Raw genomic sequence first — 18,514 nt, forward strand, 5'->3', positions numbered from 1 at the left:
CAGCCAGGTCTTCACAAGCTCATGCAGGCGCACACGCACACGCACACGGGTGACCTCAGATGTCTTCCCCAGCTGCCCGGTCCAGTCGCGCGCCGCGGCCTGCAATGACGGCGAGAGAGAGAGAAAGCTGCGTTTCCGATTCGCCGTCTCGCCCTCCTCAGGTCACTGAAGGGCTCGAGGCGGCAGTCCTGGAGACCTGCTCGGCCCCGCGCGAGGGAGCTCCGCGGGTGTACCGGGGGCCGAGATGGGAGCGAGTGGCGGGGAAGGGTTTCCTCCAAGACTGCGAAGCCGCAGCTCTGCGCCGGTGATCTCGAGATGTGCCACTCGCCGTTCGATCTCCCGGGAGAAAAACGGAAGCCCCCCTCCACCGCTGCTTCCCACCTGGGCCTCCTGGATCCGGACGGCACCGGTGCAAGAACAGAAGGTTTCCTTGCAGGCACCCGGGAGGCTATTAATACTCTCCGAGCTGAAATGTCAAACATCACGATCAGCCTCTTTTATCAGGAGCCTCCTATTAATAAGCCCTTCAGAAGCATGGAGAGGCAATTAAGAGCATGTGGCTTCAAGGACAGGGCAACGGTACAGCTCTCTGCACCAGAAACCAGCATGAAAACCAGAATGGTCAGAATGGTGCAGCTGTTGGACAGACGCCTTGTCAGAGCACATGCCAGCCCTCACGGTCAGGAGTGATGCTGAATTTTGCAGGGTGGGTGGGCGCCAGGAGCCTGCGGGGACTGTAAACACTGTTTAACGGGTTCATTTCTTTTACCTGTCTGAATGTAGATTCCTGCCAGCTTCCAAAAAGAACGCATACCACCTCCCTGCTGCTATCTGTTCTCATGCCTTTCAACACCTGGGCGCACCTGGGACAGAGCTGCTAAACCACCCCATCAAACCGCTGTGGAGACGCCCGTTCTGCTAACCCACTCGCCGACCCACTCAAAAGAGTAGCCTGTCTGTCCCCTCACCCCCACCACCCCCACCCCATCAGTGGGATTAATGTAGATTTTCCAAGCTAAAAGGCAGGAAAAGCAGACCATCTCTAAGCTGATCAGACCACTGGAGTCCCTAGTGCTGGTGCCATTTTTCAGATCTTCCTTTGCAAACAAACGGTGGACCCAGACCTTCCGCAGGCCTGTGACCTGCCTCAGCCACAGACCAGGACTGCCACACTGCTGCCAGCCGGGCTCACGGGGCTGGGTACTGCCGTGCTCCTGCCGGCAGCCACTCACAGGCAGCAGGAGGGTGGAGGGGCTGTGCGGACCCTGCCCACGACACACCCCCAGCTCCGCTCCCTCCCCCCTCTGGAATGTGACCAGGAATCGTGCCTTGGGCCCGGAGGAAACTGCCCTTGGGAATGCCTGGGTCAGACCCCAGCAGCCTCCAGGCTTTCATCAGCCACCCCCTCCGCCTCACCGCCTGCTCCTGCCTCGACAGGACGTACCAGACCAATAAAGACCAATTTGTCAAGTTAAACTGTGTTCTCGCCCGTCGGCACTGGACCACACTGCAGCCCCACCCCTCCTCCTCCTCTTGTTGGCTCCACTCACAGGGAGCTCTAGCAGGGCTAGCAGACAGCTCTCACCACTGCCTCACCACCCGTCCCCACTGCCTCCCTCTCTACTGCCTCCCTCTCTCTCCCAGTGCCTCAGCTCCAACCATCCGTCCCCACTGCCTCCCTCTCTCTCTCCCAGTGCCTCAGCTCCAACCACTCGTCCCCACTGCCTCCCTCTCTCTCTCCCAGTGCCTCAGCTCCAACCACTCGTCCCCAGTGCCTCCCTATCTCTCTCCCAGTGCCTCAGCTCCAACCACTCGTCCCCACTGCCTCCCTCTCTCTCTCCCAGTGCCTCAGCTCCAACCACTCGTCCCCACTGCCTCCCTCTCTCTCTCCCAGTGCCTCAGCTCCAACCACTCGTCCCCACTGCCTCCCTCTCTCTCTCCCAGTGCCTCAGCTCCAACCACCCGTCCCCACTGCCTCCCTCTCTCTCTCCCAATGCCTCAGCTCCAACCACCCGTCCCCACTGCCTCCCTCTCTCTCTCCCAGTGCCTCAGCTCCAACCACCCGTCCCCACTGCCTCCCTATCTCTCTCCCAGTGCCTCAGCTCCAACCACCCGTCCCCAGTGCCTCCCTCTCTCTCTCCCAGTGCCTCAGCTCCAACCACCCGTCCCCACTGCCTCCCTCTCTCTCTCCCAGTGCCTCAGCTCCAACCACTCGTCCCCACTGCCTCCCTCTCTCTCTCTCCCAGTGCCTCAGCTCCAACCACCCGTCCCCACTGCCTCCCTCTCTCTCTCCCAGTGCCTCAGATCCAACCACCCGTCCCCACTGCCTCCCTCTCTCTCTCCCAGTGCCTCAGCTCCAACCACTCGTCCCCACTGCCTCCCTCTCTCTCTCCCAGTGCCTCAGCTCCAACCACTCGTCCCCACTGCCTCCCTCTCTCTCTCCCAGTGCCTCAGCTCCAACCACTTGTCCCCAGTGCCTCCCTCTCTCTCTCCCAATGCCTCAGCTCCAACCACCCGTCCCCACTGCCTCCCTCTCTCTCTCCCAGTGCCTCAGCTCCAACCACCCGTCCCCACTGCCTCCCTCTCTCTCTCCCAGTGCCTCAGCTCCAACCACCCGTCCCCACTGCCTCCCTCTCTCTCTCTCCCAGTGCCTCAGCTCCAACCACCCGTCCCCACTGCCTCCCTCTCTCTCTCCCAGTGCCTCAGATCCAACCACCCGTCCCCACTGCCTCCCTCTCTCTCTCCCAGTGCCTCAGCTCCAACCACCCGTCCCCACTGCCTCCCTCTCTCTCTCCCAGTGCCTCAGATCCAACCACCCGTCCCCACTGCCTCCCTCTCTCTCTCCCAGTGCCTCAGCTCCAACCACCCGTCCCCAGTGCCTCCCTCTCTCTCTCCCAGACTGCTGGTGGAGATGGGCTCTCTCCACATGCACTCCGCAGTCTCCTGCAGGCCCTCCCCGCCTCCCGCCCGCTTCAGACGCCTACCCCCTGCCACATTAAAACGAGCACATGAGGAAACAGCAGGACCCCATGGCGCCCCCCGAGGCCAGCCCCGAGTTAACCGCTCAGCGTCCTGCCAGAGGTCAAGGACCCCACGACTCTGGCCCCGCCGGACAACGAACCGCCCCGGAGAGCTGTGTGCCGGAGGGGGGTGGCGGGGCAGGGATGGCACGGGAAGCGGCAGTGGGCCTGCTTCTCCTCGGCTCCCGCCCAGGCAGCCCACACCTGCAGAAACACTGCGGGCGAGCGGCACGGGGCGCTGCTCCAGGGGATCAACACAGATCTCGGCTCCAGATCACGCCAAGCCGGACTCCATTTCTACAGCCCCCCCCCCGCTACAGGAGCCATTCTGCACCAGCAGCCCCCCCTAGCGCAGCAGCTCAGGTCTGGAAGGGAGAAATTCCGACCGAATACCGGCTCCAGCCTCCCTGCCATCTCGCACTGGACCAGGCGCTTAGAAAACAGATGAAAGGGTGGAAGAAAAAGTGAAAGATTTTTCCCGCGGTCTAGGTCCATGCTCCTACCCCTGTGCCCCAAGGAGCGTCGAAGCCGCACAGCTCCTGCGCTCCCCTCTCCGGGATCATCAGTGCCTGAACCAGCCCCGCTGGGCTCCGCTCCAGCTCCGGACCCGCCGGCCGCCAGCCCCGCGCCCGGCCCGGCTCAGGAAGCAGCCGTGCTGGGAGCCCTAACAAGGAGGAAATCCCCCGCCAGCCGCCGCGCCGCCCTCTCCCTGTCAACGGAAACCGCTTTTCAGCGCTGACCGCCCCAGGACACTCGTCCCGCGCGCATCCCGTCGGCAGCGCTTTCCCACAAGAACAGCAGAAACCTGGGCTGCACTCCGCTGTCCGAGGCCGGCCTGCCCCCGCTTTCGCGACGGGGATGTCATGGGACGAGCTCCATCATAAATAACCAGCTCATGTCAACATTTACAGTGGACATCGTGACAAGCTTGGAACTAAACTGGCCTGGGGTTGCGGACTGTGAAAATAAACAGCCTAGGATTTCCTCAAATGTTTTGAGCATAGACTTAGCCCTGAATAAGGACAGTTTCACACACTGCGCACAGATAAGGCCACTGCAAAAATCTTCCAAGCCTTGCTGTGCCTCACACTGCTTTATTTCACCCTCTCAGCGCCTCGGAAGGCTGGCGTGTGCTGTGGTCACTGCTTCTCACATGGTGGCATGCTGCGGGGATGTCTCAGCCGGGCAGCGAAGTGGATTTAATAATCGCGTCTAAAAAAGTGTGGCTCTGGGGTTGAGTGAAGCGCGGATTAAGGATGTAATCCTGGCCAAAAATGGGAAGTCAAACAGATTTCTTATTGAAACAGTAGTGTTGTAGTTCAGTTCCAAATAAATAGTTCCTACGATATTAGTGCTGTTGACTTTAAAAGTGCTTGGCGGGCTGGGAAACGTCAGGGAAGTCGGAAGAGTGCAGGGAGTGGATAAGCTGTGGGAACTGTGGACTTCTGCTACGCCTGGTGTCGACCGTCTGGCTGCATCACTGCTGTCTGCTCCCGCCTGCCTCTCTCACCACAGGCCTGCACTCGGACCAGTCGAACACTGACCACCCCGCCACAAGCACTTGGACCCACTCGCACAAAAAATCAGAAGGATTCCTTAAATAAGTCAGGGCTACCTCGCCCTACACAGCTGTCCAAACAGAAGACAAGCAGATTTGGTTTTAAAAATCTCACCCTGGCAAGTTTTATTTTAACCCAGGACATTCTTCTCCCCCAGACACGAAAATGACTCATGTTCTGTTTAAGAGAACAGTGAAAGAGGGTGGCACGCTGACACAGTGGTTAGCATTGCTGCCTCACAGAGCTGGAGGCCCGGGTTCAATTCCAGACCTGGGCTGCCCTCTGTGTGGAGTCTGCATGTTCCCCCTGTGTTCACCTGGGCTTTCCCCCACAGTCCAAAGACATAACAGTAGTTTAAGTGACTTCTGGGAAAACAGATGCGAGTGCATCTGTCTGTACACCCTGTGATGGACTGGCCTTCTTCCCAGGGTGCACCCCACCTCGCACCCATTGCTTGCCAGCATAGACTCTGGCCTCCCTGCGATCGTGTACTGGATTAAATGGTTAAAGAATGGATGGATGGAAGAAAACGTGAACGATATTTTTCAGAGTAGAACGCCAGCCCCCATGCCCAGAGCCACTCTGTGGGTTTTCAATCCACAACAGACAGAGGAGTGGAGAAACCGCCACTCACCGGTCAGTTTAGGGAGAACCCCTTCCCCTTGACTAAAGCGTTCCTGCCTCAGCTCCGCAGGCACGCAGAAAACAGGAAGCCCCTCACACAGCCCCACTGACTCAGCCCCTGACCCGAACCAGGGCAGACAGGCAGCGGCGGAGTCAATCAGGGTTAAGTGTCATCTAGCCTTAAAAATAGATTTTAACATTCAGGACCAAAGTTTAAGTGGAATTCCTTTAAAAATACAGCCAGCCATCTGGTTCCTCACCCCCCTCAGCCTGCACACAGAGACTCAAACATTCCCACAAGCATGGACCGTGCAAGAGCACATCCCAGGAGAATTCCCAGGAAACCCCCCAGACTCTTGCAGACACACCAGGAGCACAGCGACACTGAGCTCTTCTGTCCGGCCAGGGAAATCCCATTGTCACCTATTACACATTCAGCTGGAAATGAATGAAACTACAGGGAGAGCAGAAAAGAATATTTTGGAACGCTTCTGCTTTTAAGCTACAAAATTAAACCCATTCATTTTGCAACTGCCCTTAACATGTTTTTGCAAGTTACGAGCTTCGAAAACTTCCGACGGTTTCCAATATTTTATATCATACGAAATATGACTGGGGCTTTGTGAAGCGTGCTCTCCAGGAAAGAGCTGCTCTCTCTGCACGGAGACCTTTACAGATGACACACCACCCTTCAAAAACAAAATGTTAAGTGATCCCTGTGTCCCTAGTAAGAGAAAAGAGGTTGGTGTTTTCTGGGATTTGGATCTATCCGTGAATTCACAGAATGTGCTCACATGCACAGCCAGCTCATACTAAAACAATATTTGCCCGCAGACCTTCCAGCAAGTGGCAAGAATAATTAATTAAAGTGCAAAAACAAAGCCACAGATGAACCCCAGGGTAAATGAGGTGAGTGGGGGGATGAAATGGGAGTCAGACAGGCTCTGGCACGAACAGTCAGTGTCACCTGTGTTCCAATTCAAAATAAAGAGAGAAACCAGCACTTTTCTCAAGAGAAGCTGAAGAGCCAAGAGCCTTACTTCAGAACTTAGGGTTTCTGTTGTATGAATTGGCTCAATGTCCGTTAAAAGGTGTGGCATGTGCAAAATTAAATACTGAAATCCAGCCTCCCCGTATATGTATAACCCAGGCCACCCGCCCTGCTCCCACTTCCGTCACCCTCGGAGGTTCTGAAAAGGTCGTGACCTCTGGCCAGCTCTGATGGCACTCCGTCCAGCCCGACTGCTGCCGTCAGGGGAGGGCAGAGGAGCACATTCTGAGGGGCGCTGGAGAAAACAGGAGGAGATTCTTTGCGTTCCCATGTTCAGGGGACAACCGTTCTCGGTGGCGAGTTTTGCCACTCCAAGAGAAAGGCCGAGGTCTGCAGCCGAGCACGAGGCCAGACCCTGCCTCCATCCAGCTGCCCTGGATTCCTCGGGTGGTGGCACCACCTGGGGGTAGGGGGTGGGATAAGGCCTCCAGACGTATTTCCCAGAAGCCCTTTTTAAAAGAATCCCCAGGCTCTTAGAGCTCAAAAAAGTGTCAAAACACATCCTGCGGCATTCCCAAGCATGACTTGAGATTGCAAGACCGCACAGCTCATTAAATATGTAGATTAGCCATGTGAACACCAGGGGAGCTTGTTCCTGTTTCCCAGACAGCACAGTGCTCCTGCGAGAGCAACAGGATGTGTTGCTCCAATTCAGGATGTTTACATTGCTGATTAATTCCTCCTTCACTTTCAACATCCCAAAGTGCTGACACCCATGAGCCCCTGTCTAACCAGAACACACCAGGAGGGCCTGGCGATGTCGGATCACCTCCCCGGATTCACTACAGACTCCACTGATTCACACGCGAAAGCACTCACGTGTTTTTCCTCATCTGTGCAAAGCCGGTATGATGAGCATGAAACGGTTCTCCCTGGCTCCTGCGTGCAATGTCCCAGTTGCCCTGCTGTTCAGTGAGCCAGCAGCCCTGGAGGGTGGGAGCGGCGAGCATGCTGCCCCCTTCCTCACCCCGACATCTCAGCCAGCAGGGGCACATAACACTGCTGAGCGCTCAGAGGCTTCATTATTAATATGAGTGGGAAATCGCTGCTAAGCCCATGCTGGAGCAGTATTTCAAACGCTTTCATCTTAAACCCAGGAAGAACTCCACCCAGGGCTCAACGGAGAACTTTCAGACAAAAAGCCCCTCTCGCTGGAAAGAGGAGCAGGCTGTGAAGCACAAGCCCAGCCCTGAGATCACAGCATGGGCATTTAGGGGAGCGCGGCCAGCTCAGCCAGAGCCCAGGTGGAGCCAATTAGAGAGCCCGGCGGCTGGCCCGCTCTGCTGCTCAGGCTCGGCGCAGGGAGTGGCGGTGGAGGGGGAGAGAGGAGTCACGACTCTCATTCCGCTTATCACAACCATAAGGAATAACAGGACGGGCTGCTGGCCAGAATGCGAGCTTTGCTTATCCTGGCATGGAGGAGCGCATTCCTCATCACGACCCACCACGCCAAAGACAACAGCAAGCCAGCGTGTCGGGGAACCCTTGCCGGACTCCTTTCCCAGGAACCCTGTCCGCGTGTAGACCTGGATTCGCACTCTCCCCCTCACCCCCAGTGAGGGTCACGGATCCCCCACAGCACAGGAGTCAGGGGGTCACACAGCTACAGCACTGGCCACAGTGGGGACGTTAACTAGTTTAACTCGACAGTGTCCCAGAGGTCCGACTGTCGCGGCATCCGGCTCGGCCCCAGATCCGCAACACCAGCCCCTCCCGACTGCACTGGTGTTTACACTGAGGGTCAAACCCTCTATCGCGATCAGCGGCGAAGCAGCCAGAATAACCTCTCCCACTACACTCACTGCTTTCATCGGAACCGACAGCGAGCTGGACCGGGCCGCTCGTGCAGCGCCCTCCTGCTGGACTGCTCGCGGCACGCACTGACGCTACCGCACGGATGCGACTGGGAGACCAGGCCGGAACGCTGGGCCTGCGGCCGTGAGGAAGCAGCGAGGCGACATCCCTCCTTCTGACCGACGGCAAACGCAAACCCCACGGCATCAGAGGAACAGGGCGGCGGTGGTGTTAGTGCGTCGAAAAAGACAACCGCCGCTTCTCGCAAGAGCTGACCTGTAAGCTGTCAGCATGGCGATGAAACAGTGTGAAGAGCCCAACACCCGCGCTGACCGCGCAGTCAAAGTTCTTGGGACACCCCCAGAAAACTCAACCCGCCCGAGAGGTGAGCAAAGGCCACCCCACATATCGGGATCAAACATTCCAGAGCACTTGATCTTGATCGGAAAAGGCAGTGTAAATGCACCCACCGATTCGCAGCAGGGAGCAGATTTCAGTCGGCTCTGAACAAGTTGCAGCGCAGTCTGATTACCATCAGAAAACACAGTCACAAAGGAATTAGTCTGCTGGTCCTTGTTCCAGCTCAAACCCGAATGCATTAAGGCCTGCTGTGAGTCATGACATATGAATGAACATAAGCAGTGTTTAAAAAGAGAGACTTGAGCCCAAGAACACACACTTCACATTCCTGCCTTTAGAAACCCAGGCTGAGACTGCGCGCGGCTGAAGTCTAAAACAAACGCTGTCCAGCGCTGTGGCAAAGTCGCACAGGTTTTTAAAACCGGCTTGTTCTGGTGAGCAAGCCAACACAAAAACTGCAAAAAAAAAAAACAGTGGAACTTCACGCAGAGACGAGCAAAAGACTGGGAAGACCAGCGCAGGTAACAGCCAGGCTCAGCTCCGCCAGAGCCTTCTGCACTTGTAGGGTTCATTTCCTGTCCCACTGCCGGAGCAAACAACGGATCCCTCATCCTCCCGCCCTTGGAGTGGGAAAGTCCGACGGCCGTACCGGACCCGCCGAGCGACAGGCACCTGCGGGCGGCGAGAAGGAGCGAGAGAGGCGACAGGCAGGCGGCGGACCGACAGGCCCACACAGGCTCCTCGCCGCGGGGAGGGACGAGCGCCGGGCCGAGGGACGAGCGGGGACTGGTGGGAACTGGGCTCCAGATGGGAACAAAGCCACACGTCACAGATCACCCACCCTGCAGGCTCGGGCCTTGGAGTGGCAGAGGAAAACCAAAGCCCAGTTCAAAGCTCCAGTGCCTAACTGGGCACCCACGGCGGGAGATGTGGGGGGGGGGGGGGTGGGGTTGTTGGAGAGAGCTGTTAAGGAACGCCAGGCCAGGAAAAGACATGTGGGGCTGCTGCAGTCATCAACACTGAACCCCAAACAAGCTGCAGCAGCCCAGCAGCCCACCTAAACACCAGCAGCAGGTAATCCATCTTCTCAGACAAGCAATTACCAAAAAAACTAGGGGATGTGCTCTTGTGAACTGAGGCCCGTCCCACAGCAAGTAGAGGTGGAGGGTAATTCAATAACTATGGCAAGATCTCTTTCTAAAACAACTACACGAAGATCAAAACACCTGTTCAGCCAAAGAAAACCACACACAGGACTTGACAGCTGGTAGCTTTATTTTATGGTGCTTGAGGCTACAAAGCAGTATCTTAAAAAAACACTGCTAATGTTTAACATTTTCCTGTATGTACTGGAACTGAATAAGTCAGTGCTGTGTTTCGTGGGGGTTTAATAACGGCGTGACACTCATTCCAATTCCCTCACTACTAGGGGTTTCAGGTTGCAGAGCGACAATCCCACACATTGGGCATCAAGTTACACGCTCACAGCGCACCTCCATAAGCTGACTCATTAGGCAAAGGCCGATCATGTCACTCGCCGGCAGGAGTGATTTAAGAATGAGGCTGCAGGAATGAGGAACTTAACCCAAGAAATCTAACCATGTGATTTTAGTCTTCCTCCGCTACAGAGGCTTAATGCAAAAACTAAAAAATATATGCGAAATCTAACCATATATCATTTGCTGTGAACATTCTGCCCTCTGGACTACATGGCTGGATGGAAACCAAAAATCTTTAACTCAGGATAAACGAGATAGTATGCACAAGAGAGCCTGGCTACTGTACCCTTTCTGTGTTTCACAATCCACTGACAGGGTCACGCTAAACAGCACTGTGCCTCTGTTGAACATTTACCCTACTTCTCGTTGTCTGGCACTGCTATAAACTGCTTGTGTGGAAGCCTTCTGGCCACCCTGCTCCTAGCGAGACCAGCTTCTGCACAGCGTCTGGAACCTGCAATTGTAAAGGAGTGGATGACTCACTGCCCAGTAATGTCACTACACACCGTATGAGAAAAACGGCAGAATGGAGGCAAAAACGCTCTAGGAAGTGTGCCATTTCTAATCCATCTAGAGGTCTTAGATTCTTAAAAATCAGCGATCATGCCTTTCAGCGATGACTCAAAGCACGCCCCTGGACGCCAGTGGCAATGTGCGTTTCTGTGTGCCGGTTCACGTCTGCACAATCAGCAATGTGGTGGTTTCCCAGTTCCCCCTGCAGCAGACTGGCAGCTCCTGCAGGCCCAGACAGTTCCGAGCTCAAAGCCCCGTGCCAGCACTGAATCCCAGCGAGCAGCGACACCGAGCGCGTCAGGCCTCCGAGCCGTGCACCAGCGCACAAGCACAAGTCCCCTCAGAATTCCTGCACGGCGGACACCTGGCTCAGAGCAGCACTTCCTGTCCCGCACACCGCTCGGCAAGACGAGGGGCGCGCCGAAGAGAGCGGGCGTCACCGCCGCAGTGGACACGCCCAGCACTCACTGAAGGAAACCAGCCGAAGAGGAAACCAATAAAAACGCTTAACGGCAGAAACCACAATCACATTTAACAAAAACAATTGGCTGTTCAAAGCCCTGGCACTGCTTCAGAAGGAAGCGTTTGCTAACACCACTCTTCTGTTTTGGTATCAAAATAACCTGGAAGGCAGCCAGCACCAAGAGCCTGGAGAGCCCCGAAGGGCAGAGACCGCACGTGCACGCACGCCTGGGGAGAGACTGGGGGCACACGGCACCCCACCGCCCGCGCCAGTCAATCTGCCTGCTGCCTTGTTCAGACTTTTCTGCACTGAGCCCAGAGCGTCAGAAAGACTTCACTCGGAAGCTGCCGTTTCCAACAGCTCCCCTCAACTCGGCTGCCTGCATTTCTGCCCGAACAGCTCTCGACAGCTCGATTTAAGATGAGCAGACACCGGCGGTAATGAGGAGCAGACACTCGCACAATAAGCAAGAGAGTTTTGTGCCACACCTGGATGAGGGCAGCTCAGAAACGGCTTACAGCACTGACACCGCCTTTAAATCAAACTCCGTCCCGAACAGATAACCGAGATCAATCTCGTCTGGAAGAAACAAGAGGACTGACAGCAGCGTGCACATCCCAAAAATCACACGTCTGGGGAGAAAGGCAAACTTCCTCACGAGAACAAAGGAGAGCGGCCGGACACTGCCATGTGCTCCAGCAGTGCCCATTTCCATTTCCAGACAGCCTTACGTCTCACATTGACCGAATCCCAGTAAAAAAAAAGACCTACACATGAACTGCCCAACGTCAGATATTTCCACAGGCCAGCCCCGCGGGAGAGCGCGCGGTCTCCTGAGGCGCCCTGGCCAGGGCGAGGCTGCCAGCCCGCGGGCGCGCGCGCCAAGATTCAGGTACGTGTGAGCGCTCCCCGGCCGCCCCTCGCTCGGGCTCGGGCTCTTTGTTGTGCAGCGCAGCGCCTTGCAGAGGGGCCGGGTGGTCTCCTGAGGAATGTGGCCCCATTGTTCCCGGAGAGAATGCGGAGCTCCGGGTCACTCAGACAGGGAAATAAAGGCAGCGGCCTTGTGTGCAGGAGAGTGGGGTGGGCAAGGCACAGAAGAGCCCGCGGGCCGATGGAAAGGGCGGGCAGTGTGGGCCATCAGGAAGGCAGGAAGAAGAGGGCTTCTCCCCTCCTCCTGGAGCGCGGGCAGCGACAAGCATGCCGTCCGAACAACAGCACACGTGAATTCAGCTCGCACCAGAAAACACTGCGACCAACAAAGGAACAAGTGAAGGCCTATTCCAGGCCGACAAGAGAAGAAAAGAAAAACCAAGTCACCCGAAGAAGGCTCCACAGCCGAAACGTTGTTTTTCTTTTCTTCTCTCGTCAGCCTGGAATAAACCTCTACTTGTTCCTTTGCAGCCTCCACATGCTGAGCCAGCTCCCTGCTTGAACTACTTTTACCAACAACTGTTGCACAAAGGGGCAAAAACATAGGGGGAAAAAAAAGGGAAAAACTATACAGGATTCAGTTTGTAAAGAACAGAACACCTGGTATTTGCATGCTCTTGAGTGCTAATATTCAGTTCCAGTGTGATGGCTAGCCCTGGCACAGCAGGTCACAATCATGCCTGCTTGTACACACGGGCACAGGACACTGGCGACAACCCCAGGGCCTTCAGGTCAGACCACAGAGGCACGGGAGGGAATAGGGGTGTCCAGTTCTGAATCTGGGGGGCCAGTCAGTGTGGGTTTTCAAGGTCTCTTTAAAGCACCCTCACCTGAAGAGCTGGGGGAAGCCATTAAACTGGCCCAGTCCAACCAGTAACCAGCAGGCTGAGCTCGTTTAGAACAGAGTTGGAATGGAAACCCACAGACACATCCGCCCTCCAGGACTGGGACTGGACACCCCTGATTTAGTGTGAACCTGATGGAACCGAGAACTACAGACGCAACCATACAGGTGTATTGCCCCCCATAAACTGTGGCATTCTCACAGCTGTTTCTTTCAATTACTATAAAAAGATGCTTTACTAATGCCACCCTTAAAAATCATGCGGCTGTCAGCTTCACGGGGAAAAAAAAGCTTTAAAAAAATGAACAGCCAGTCAGTCCCCTTTTCAGGGTTAGTGACATATTGCCCCCTCTTTATCATAACTCCGCTCAGATAAGGAAAACACCCAGAGGAACAGGTCACAGCTGCAGTTTCCTCACAGTGCTGGCCCCAGTCAGTTATTAATGACCACATTACAGGCCTGGACCGCCGGGTTAAAACAACACCAGCGCTGATACTAGCAGAGGGCACAGGGGGCCCAGTTTCCCCTCTCTTATCACAGTACCTGCAGGAAGAGCACAGCTCCACAGGCTCAAGACAAGGATTCTGGACATGCAGGAAGGACTGCTGTTAGTGAACGCTATTTTATTTGTTTCAGTAATGAAATCCCACCAAAAATCATTTTCCTTGGCTGATCATTTCCACAAAGGGAAAGGGAGCAAATCCTTATTGGAGCATGTTAAATAAAACAGGATGCAACCGGCCATTCCTAGACCCTGTAGAAGCCTACTCTCAGAAACACTTGGTAAAAACTGGCTGAATGTTAACTGTCCCACGCTTTGGTCTCTACCTCACACAGAACCCAGGACAGACCCGCCAGAAAGCCCCCTGCCTTTTCACCAGGGGATGCAGATGTTTATCAGAAAGGTACGGAGACCAGAAGCAGCAGCAGCAGCATTCTGGCTTTTATTAAAAGATCCTGTCGCTCAAATGAGAACAACACAGGAAGAGATCGTCAGTTCTTCCAAGACTCACGACCACCTTGACCAAAAGCCATCACCGCTCATAGGCAGACTCGTACAGCCTCTCTCTCTAAATCAGAGTTCCGCAGAATAAAGACTTTAAAAAAAACACAAAGCTCTCAGACTAAATGGAAACAAAAATAACATTGTCTTACAAAGAAAGTGGTTGGGTCTCCCAGATTCTCCGTTATTTTGCTGGGTAACTTAGCTTAGCTCTCTGCATTGCTGGTGCAGAGGCAGTGACGCCCCTGGACTTTTATTCTATTGCCTCGAACCTGCAGCACTGCATCTTGGACTAAAAACCGGCGAGATGGCATTTGGAATCCTCGAAGATGTTCACCACATCAGGCTCACTGAACCCTCTGCGATCAATGCTTTAACCTGCACCGGAAGCCAGGAGATGGAAATCGGCGAAGCACCTCTGTCTACGTACAGGACAACCTGGATACTTTCCAGTTTTAAAAGCCTTAAACACACAAACCCATAGACTTCCCTGAACACAGGAAAAACTAAAACAGGACCCGAGGAAGCACATTTAAAACCAGGAACACAAACGGCAGTGGGAGTGCTGGACAAGCGGTCCGGCCACTTCGCTGGAGCCAGACCCTGGCTGCTTTCGAGAAGCAGCTGGACCAGAAACGCAAATCAATTAAGTACTAAAAAGCCAAATGAGCTAGATGGGCCAAAAAACTACTCGAGCTGCTTAATCTCCTTCTTGTTTCTAATCCTTCTCATTTTCAGGCAATACTCCGAGACCATCAAGATCGGGCGTGACCCTCAAATCCATGAGCTGGGAGCAGCAGACACCCAGGAGGGGCAGAGCGGTCTCGGCTCATCTCTGTACCTGGCAGAACGGTTTATAAGCGACACTGACACTGTAAAGCCCAGTGCAATATGAACACACCCCACCGCAACAGTGTGGACAAGCAGAGATTACCCCTCCTCCCCCTTCCCACTAAACATCCCCGTTTTCTTCTTTTGAGGGGAAAAAAAAAGGAGGATCTATCTGGAATCGAGAATTTCTCAACGGCAGGTAAGCTCTCTCTACGTTGTTGATCCATCAGAGCAATCTGACGAAAATCTCATCACACGACACATCTGCTTTAAACTAAAACACGCTGTCGTAACACAGAACAGAACAACGCCTCTCTTTCCGATTTTAACTTAATTCCAGCTCAAAGGGTGAATGTTCTGTCTAACCAGTAACGGGGCCAAGTCCCTGACCAGAGCTGGAGAAGATGCTGCCATTTCAACATTGTTTTCCGGGGGGGGGGCAGTTCGGACATGAGCCCCCTGTCTAGATTTTCAGAATAACGATTTTTACTCCACCCAGCTTGTGGCCCCCCAATCCCTCACCTCACCTGCAGTTTCACACTGTAAAAGGGACACAAAAAACAGCACATCCCATTTCCCACAGACTTCTAAAAAAAACTCTACCGCAAGGCCACCCTGCCTGCGGACCTCATGTTTGCCTAAATATATACAAATTACTTTATTATTCCTGCAGACCAAAATAAAGCCCTCCACTGGTTCTACGGGCCGGTGCCCAGGCTGTGGTCACAAGCCGCCACAAGACCGTCTTGTTCTCTAATCCCACTCACTGCATCGCGCCTGACCCACCTACAGCCCCCCAGTTCTGCCCCTGAGCCGAACTCCCCTCCCCGTCCACGAACCGGCCACCACCCCCTGTTCCGAGCTCTCCTGCGCCCCGGCACCGGGTCCGACTCCGACCGGCTTCGCAGAACCCTCGGTTCTCCATTCACGACTCCCTTCCCAACCACGGGGGACACCTGACGCGTGAACCCCTAAATCACCACCGGCCCCGGGGTCAGGCTAAATCCAGTGATGTGCAGAGAAGCACGAACGACATTTCGAGTCAGCGGCAGGGTTCCGGATCGCAGAACCACGCCGGGGTCGGTCAAGAAGACGCGGCCCGTCCACTGCACAGCCAACCCCAACTCCTCGAAATACAGTAGGTGTAGGCGACTACAAAAAGTAGGAGAAAGTAGGGTAAAGTTGGCTCCCGAGTGCTGGAAAAAAGAGTGGAGAATGAAGAGAGCACTCACCGCGAGCGCTACAAAAAAAAATTACGTTTTCCATCCCCTTGATGGAGGGAGGTGATGTGGGGGAGGGGGGGTGGACTCGCATTCTGCGCTATCTACAGGGTAAACACCTTTACAGCTGGAAACGTTTTAATTAGAGGGCAACGCAGTTTGTCGTTTCAAAAAAACAAAACGGACTTTCGTCGCGCTGCTGCCAGTCCCCCGAGACAGAGGGGTTATTTTTCGTGTGCGTGTCCGAGAGTGTGAGAAGAGTGTGTGAGAGAGAGGAGGGGGGAAAGAAGGTATGCGAAAACAGTTCGGAATTTTCTTCCACAACCCAGCAAGGCTCGGGTGAATGGCGCCATTGACGAAGCCATTACTGCGCTGAGCGCGCCGTCCTTCGCCCCAGCAGCCGAAACGAGGCGAGCCCCGGCGGGGCCCCGTGTGCGCTCACATGCCCACTTCCCCCAGCGGGGCTGCGGGCACCCCAGCCAGGGGAGAGCGGGGCTGGATTCCTCGCCGTGAACCCCCAATAAAACAACAAGGGGCAGCTCACAATGGCCCCCGGGCCGTGAGCTTCACACCTTGCGCGTCCGAGGCACAAAGGCATTAAAGAGCAGCGCGGGGGCTTCCCGAGATAAAAATCTCTCCATTTACATGACCATTATCCCGAACAAAGGAAGGTTAGAAATTCGCACAATCCTCTCAGCTCGGCTAATTGCGCGCGCATTAACCTCTGACTACACGCAAACTCCTCTCTCTCTCTCCCTCCGTCTTCAAACGACTCTTTCGCGTTACGGGCTTCTGCGATCCTTATCGTGCGTGAATCGCGTCTCGAGGGAGGAAACCCGGCCGATTCCAAGCAGATCCCCTTTCTGTTTTATCCCCCCCCCCCCCCAGGAGTGACGGCCACTGATACAAAAGCGACAAAGCAATAAAGTCGGAAACAAAGTATGGCTCACGGAAACTGAGAAGTTTCCCCCTACAGTTTCTGTTTAACACCAGTAAGTGCTCACACACTCTTGAAGAAGCCACCAGATTTTTGAGATTGCGGGAACAAGCCGGGCGCACACAAATCACATACTAATCAATGTAAAACTGAAAATGCAGGAGTAAGGAAAAGAAGTGCACCGCAGCTATCTTCCGTGATAACGTCCTTGACCTTTAAACCATCAGAATTATATATAAAAAAGATGGATCTCGCCTCAAAAACGAAATAACTGTACTTAGTTATAACCCGTTTTAAAAAACACTTCAGTCATTTTGCTGCTCGGAAGCTGGAATACTTCTCCGGTCAGTTTTTAAAACAGATTATTCACATTTCTCTATTAAACAATTAAACAGCGGAAGTATTTTTTTTTTAAATGCCCAGTACAGCAGATGGATCGACGTGTTGCGCGACCCCACCAAAAGCCGCCGACCCCGCAGCCTGCATTTCAAAACGCGGTGTGTTAAAAAAAAAAGTTGTACCGAAACGCGAGTCCGACTCGGGGGGGACCCCCCAGCGCCTTACCGTTGACCCCCTGGTGCGGGACGTCGTTGAGGTTGAAGCCCTTGGAGCTGTACGCCAGCCTAACCTCGGTGCAGCTCTTCGACTTCAGCTCCGCCAGCGCCGAGACCACCATCACGGCCAGCGTGCAGAAGAGCTGCGGCAGCCCCATCCCGGCCGGAGCTTCACCAACCACGGCGGGGAGAGAAACAGAGAAGAGAGCGACTCGGGGTGGGAGCTACCTGCTGCAGCAAAACTTTCTACTGCTTCGCCGTGCGCCTGCCGCTTCGCCTGCGGGGCGGTGCGCGGCGTGTCGGGTCTCTTCTCTGCGCTACAGCGGAGCTTTTAAGTTGCGCTCACGGCTTCGGTCCCTCCTTTCGGCCCCCGCCAGGCGTGCGGACGGTAACTTAAGTTTTCCCAAAAGCTCGTGTACTGTACACGGAGAGATCTCCCCTGTGCTGTTCCTCCGAGGAAAACTTTCCGTCCTCTGTCCCCCCTCCTCCTCCGCCGCCGCCGCCGCGTCTTCTCTCCTTTTCTTGTTGTCCTTGTTGCTGTTCAAAAATCAAACTTGAGCGCAACAGAAAACGCCAATAAAAAGCTGAAACTTTTGGGTTTTTTTTTAAAAAAAAAAGGTGGGAGGGGGTGAAAAAAAAAAACCCTGAAAACAAAACGGGGTAAAAAACTCGCTTTGTAGTAACGCTGACGGACTAATGTTCCCGAATGTGCGCCCCCTCCCCACGGCGGAGCCGGCTGGCTTGACTAACAATAGAGATAACAGGGAGGGGGGAAAAAAAAGCGAAAAGTTGACGGAAAGTTTTCTGTCGCTGCGCGCCCGGCTGAGGCGAGTGGACTGCTGGCGAGCGGCGCGCTGAAGGGGAGGCGATGCGCCGAGCTCTCGGCCCACAGCCAGGCTTGCGCGATCACGCCTGGGGTTCGGGCAGCCGAGCGGGCGGCGCGCAATCTCCGGCATGGATTCCACCTGGAATGGGCGAGGCCACCGGGGGAGGGGGGGCGCTCGCGTTTACCCCCCCCTCCTCCTCCTCCTCCTTCCCCGACTTCTGTAGAAATCTTTCCAGCGCCGTTCCGGCCGGTTTGTGGTGGCTGGAAAGGATTTGCGTTGTTTCAAAAGAATCCCAGTTTTCGCCTTGCTAGAGACAGGTAACACGCACACATGACGTACTGGCACACACACACACTTCATCCCTGTCTTGTCATAACCCTCTTATAACACATGGATATTGGAACTCGGCAGTAAATGACTTGGGGCAGACAGTCGGATAGCATTTCTGATAAGACGAGCGTGCCGACGTACACGCTGGGACAAA

General features: G+C 54.9%; 1 protein-coding gene across 1 annotated transcript in view; it reads right to left on the bottom strand.

The window, feature by feature from the left end:
* Positions 1–17,649, bottom strand: part of gpc4 (glypican 4) — a 40,771-nt gene extending 23,122 nt beyond the window's left edge. Inside the window, exon 1 of the mRNA XM_088925746.1 lies at positions 17,214–17,649. Within this exon, the coding sequence (XP_088781872.1) occupies positions 17,214–17,361 (148 nt within the window). The 5' untranslated portion in view covers positions 17,362–17,649. The remainder of the gene's footprint in view (positions 1–17,213) is intronic.
* Positions 17,650–18,514: the final 865 nt, after the last annotated feature.

The sequence above is a fragment of the Atractosteus spatula genome, chromosome 9 (genome assembly GCF_055471065.1).
Source record: "Atractosteus spatula isolate fAtrSpa1 chromosome 9, fAtrSpa1.hap1, whole genome shotgun sequence".
NCBI lineage: Eukaryota > Metazoa > Chordata > Actinopteri > Semionotiformes > Lepisosteidae > Atractosteus > Atractosteus spatula.